At 40.3% G+C, this 3,697-nt stretch overlaps 1 protein-coding gene across 1 annotated transcript; it reads left to right on the forward strand.

The window, feature by feature from the left end:
- Positions 1-202: 202 nt before the first annotated feature.
- On the forward strand, positions 203-3,265 carry CCDC138 (coiled-coil domain containing 138; the record flags this gene model as incomplete). Its single annotated transcript, XM_042893689.1, has 4 exons — positions 203-313; positions 1,144-1,290; positions 2,108-2,254; positions 2,960-3,265. Coding segments are annotated over 4 exons (711 nt in total), but the record flags the coding sequence as incomplete, so codon positions are not given.
- Positions 3,266-3,697: the final 432 nt, after the last annotated feature.

Here is a 3,697-nt window from a genome sequence, read left to right on the forward strand (position 1 = left end):
TGTTTTCCATTCACTGATATTTTAGTATTTTTCAATTCTTTCAGTTAAATAATGAGATTGTAGAGAAGAAGTAATTGAATGAACAAAAAAAGGACAGGAGAAGTTTGTTTCAGCTATCTGGAAGTAAGGTTTTTTTCTTATTTTGTGTGCTTCCTTTGTAGGTAACAAGTAAAATAGAATTCACGGTTCTTTTTTGTTGTAGTGGAAACATCAGTTTATAATGGCAGAGATGTACAAGGATACCTGTGAAGTGGCACAACAGATGACACCTTTCATGCAGGAAGAAGTGAGGGCAGCATCAAAAGGGGATAAGGTAAGAATTGGGCAAGGTGAAAAAATCACTCACAAAAGCCATTCAGCAGTGGAACCTTCTCCATACAGCTGTTGAAATAAGAAAACGTAGCTGCTACTTTTTTTCATTCTAATAGTTAATTAGTTACTGTGGGCGGTACTTGGTGTGGGTGGTACGTGGGCTAAGGTGTTGTGAGCTGGGCTGGGATTGTGTGGAGGTTTGCAACAGTTACAGAAAGAATAGAGGAGGGAAGCAGATAGTAAATGGAAAGAATAAAGCTTGTTGCTAAAATTGTCCTTGGAATTTTATATCGTGTATCTACTTTTTATTTGTTTCCTGTGTTTTCCTCTCACCTTCTCTCTCATCTGTCAAAATTAGACTCTGCTTATACTCCTCCTTTGTGGTTATCCATGCTGCTGTCTAGTTTGCTTACAAGAGAAGATCTCTACTAACTAAATAAGTTCACAGGAGAACTCCCTGCTGCCCTTGGCACAAAGACAGGTCTGTGCAGGTTGTAGCATGGTCACCCGCACCAGTGGGAGCTGTCTGCAGACTCCTTTTAACAAGGAGCTGCCTGTATTTCTCCCATAGCCAGTGGGGGCTTCTCAATCCCTGGATACAAGGCCCAGCAGAGCAGGCACAGCCTGTTCCACATTACTGTTTCTGCAGAGATAATGTCTTCTATGGGCTCCCGGTAACTTCTGTCCTGAGCTTTGTCTCACTAAACATTAAATGATGTAGGATTTGTCAGAACTAATGTACTCTGGCGTGCATGTCTGTCTGCTACTGTTTTGGTTTAGAAGATCATCAAGCTGAAAGCTGAAATAACTGATGATGTGAATATATTACAGCTACCACCGAACTCTGAAGTTTATGGGCTCCTGACTGTCCTTATGGATTGGATCTTAGATGAGCTCCTTAGCAAACTCAAGAAACAAGAAGAAAGAGAGGACGGCCAGAAACCTCAGTGTAGCAGAAGAACCTACATCCAGGAAAGTGTTTGAAGGTAAAGGGACTTGAGTTTGCTCTGGTTCATGTGTTTTCAGATTCACGTATATACTGACTGATTTTATTGTGAGAGTAGAAAAGGTCAGCCTGTTTTGTATAGACCTGGGATAGAGCAATGAAAGCAGAATGACAGTTACTAAGTCAGTATTAATCCCAGCAGTCAGATGGAATGGCTGCATTGTCACTTATAAAACAGAGCCGTTGTTTTGAAGGAGAAGTGTCGTGTTCAGTCTCAACTTGTAAGTTTCAGCCTGTCTTTTATTACCTGTGGTTTTTGCCAGCTGGTGATTTATCTTGTATGTTGTGTGTAACACTGCATAGAATTCATGTTTTCCTACAGAGATTCTCACACCTAATTAAAAATGTTTTCATGTCTACGTTGGATGTCAAAGTTTCAGATAATGACTCATAACAGATGATGCTATGCTCTACTGAAAGCCCTTCCTTCCATCTCTCTGGGGATAACAAGGCTTGGAAACCAATGTGGTATTCTTTATTGCTTTCCTTCATTCTGTGCAGTTTGTAGGCATTGGCATTGGCCTTGATAGTTGAGTTCACACACCGTACCTCTGCTTTGCATGCAAACCTGATTAAAACTTAAAATCTAAGTAAGGAGGTAATTCTTTTATCTCTAGAGGACCTGACCAGTGAGTGTTCGCACATGCAATCTGACAAACTTCAGGAGTAATTTGAGATTTTGGTTTGGTTTGTTTGGGTTTGGTTTTTGGAGTCTTGTTTTCACTTGTAGCCTGCTCACATGCTAAGCTGACATTCTGCATGTAACTTCGCCTTTGTGTGTTTTTACAGCTTCTGCCTGTGGCTGCGGAGCAGCTCCAGTGCATGTCGTTTGTGAATCCTAAACTGCACATGCCCCTGATGAGACTGATATACTGGTTTGTAAGGCAGCTAGACAATGATACTAAGGTAAATTCTCTGCAGATATTCAGGCATTTTGTATTTTAAGTACACATAGAAAGTGGACATTTTCAGGGTGTATGTATAATAGAAACCTGGCTGTCTTTGCTAAACATCAATTTGTAACAGAGAAATGGAAAAGTATGGCAAAAAAAACTTCTCATAAATGGAACTTTCTGAGATTTTATTGATTTTTGCATAGTCTATGAAAACATATTTTTACGTACGTATGCAATCGCTGTTGCAGTAGTGTCTAAGCATCTCAGGAAATACATTTTTATAAATGTGCTTAGCAGAGTTGGCAGTTAGGAAAGGAAACACATTTTTGTTCACTTCATGTGCGAGATTAGCTGAAATTGATGGCAAAGTGTGGCAGAGCAGCATGGGAAGTAATATTTCTGCACAGTCTGCGATGAAAATTTGAATTACTGTACCTTCCCTGAACGGCATTCTGAACATTCATGTTTAGATCTGCAAACGCTTTTGCAGCTTGTGACTTCAGGCATCTGCACAGGGCAGCGTAGGTTGCACTGATTGAAATGGGGTTTCCTCTGCAAGCAGGGGCAGCTCAAATAAAGTCAGCATATCACGGGCCCTCTTTCCCTAGTCTCTTTGTGCAGTTAGTGTTGATAAGGCCCTGTGCTGATGGCATTCAGTTGCTTTTGTAATGCAAGCAGTATCTTCTATGCAGATTCTGTTGTGACACATGATCGAACAATTTGGTATTTCACACGTAATCCTTAGGGGAACAGAGTAGATGGGAGCTTCGTGTGCTTTCATGTTTACACTCAACATGCGCACTGTTTGATTCAGGACCCAACAATGGCAGAAATGATTATGAGACTTGCTGAAGATATTTTCACAGGCATAAGGAATAATGGAGATGTGCACAGTTCTTCCAGCCGCTGTGCAAAGAGTGAATCAAAATCAGCACTCTTCTTTACAAGTCCCTTTATGCCTATGAGGTTTCTGTCAACTATGGTTGTGCTTACAATAGAGACACCAGGTAAGCTCTGGGTTTTACTGAATCTTTTCATTATGATTCTATGATTCTGTGATTTTTTGATCCCTTTTAGTTTTTCCTTTTAGTTTCTCTCATCTGTATTTTTTTTCCAGGCGTGTTACCTGGACAAAGTCCAACAGTTCCATGATACCATAGTGTCCGTGATGCTTTCCTAGTGAAGGGAGTTTCACTTGCACGATACTTCCTTGTACAGCCAAATGCACTGAAACAAATACGAACCTTGCTATTATTCATTTCATGTTGTAATTTCTGTGGCCATTGTAATACAATTTATTTTAATCAGAGAGATGGCCAAAGTGATAAAGGAGAACACAGATGATGGTAATTGTTTCAAGCAGGTGCTACAGCAGTAGCCAAGATCTTTAGTGCGTATAATGGTACAGCACTTCCTCTTCTGTCAAGTGAAAAAAGTAGCACATTTCAACTGTTCTAGAATATCACTGTCCTCTTTAAGCTGG

Source organism: Lagopus leucura, unplaced genomic scaffold (assembly GCF_019238085.1).
Source record: "Lagopus leucura isolate 7727_CA_CO unplaced genomic scaffold, USGS_WTPT01 35152-0_obj-0_obj, whole genome shotgun sequence".
Lineage (NCBI taxonomy): Eukaryota > Metazoa > Chordata > Aves > Galliformes > Phasianidae > Lagopus > Lagopus leucura.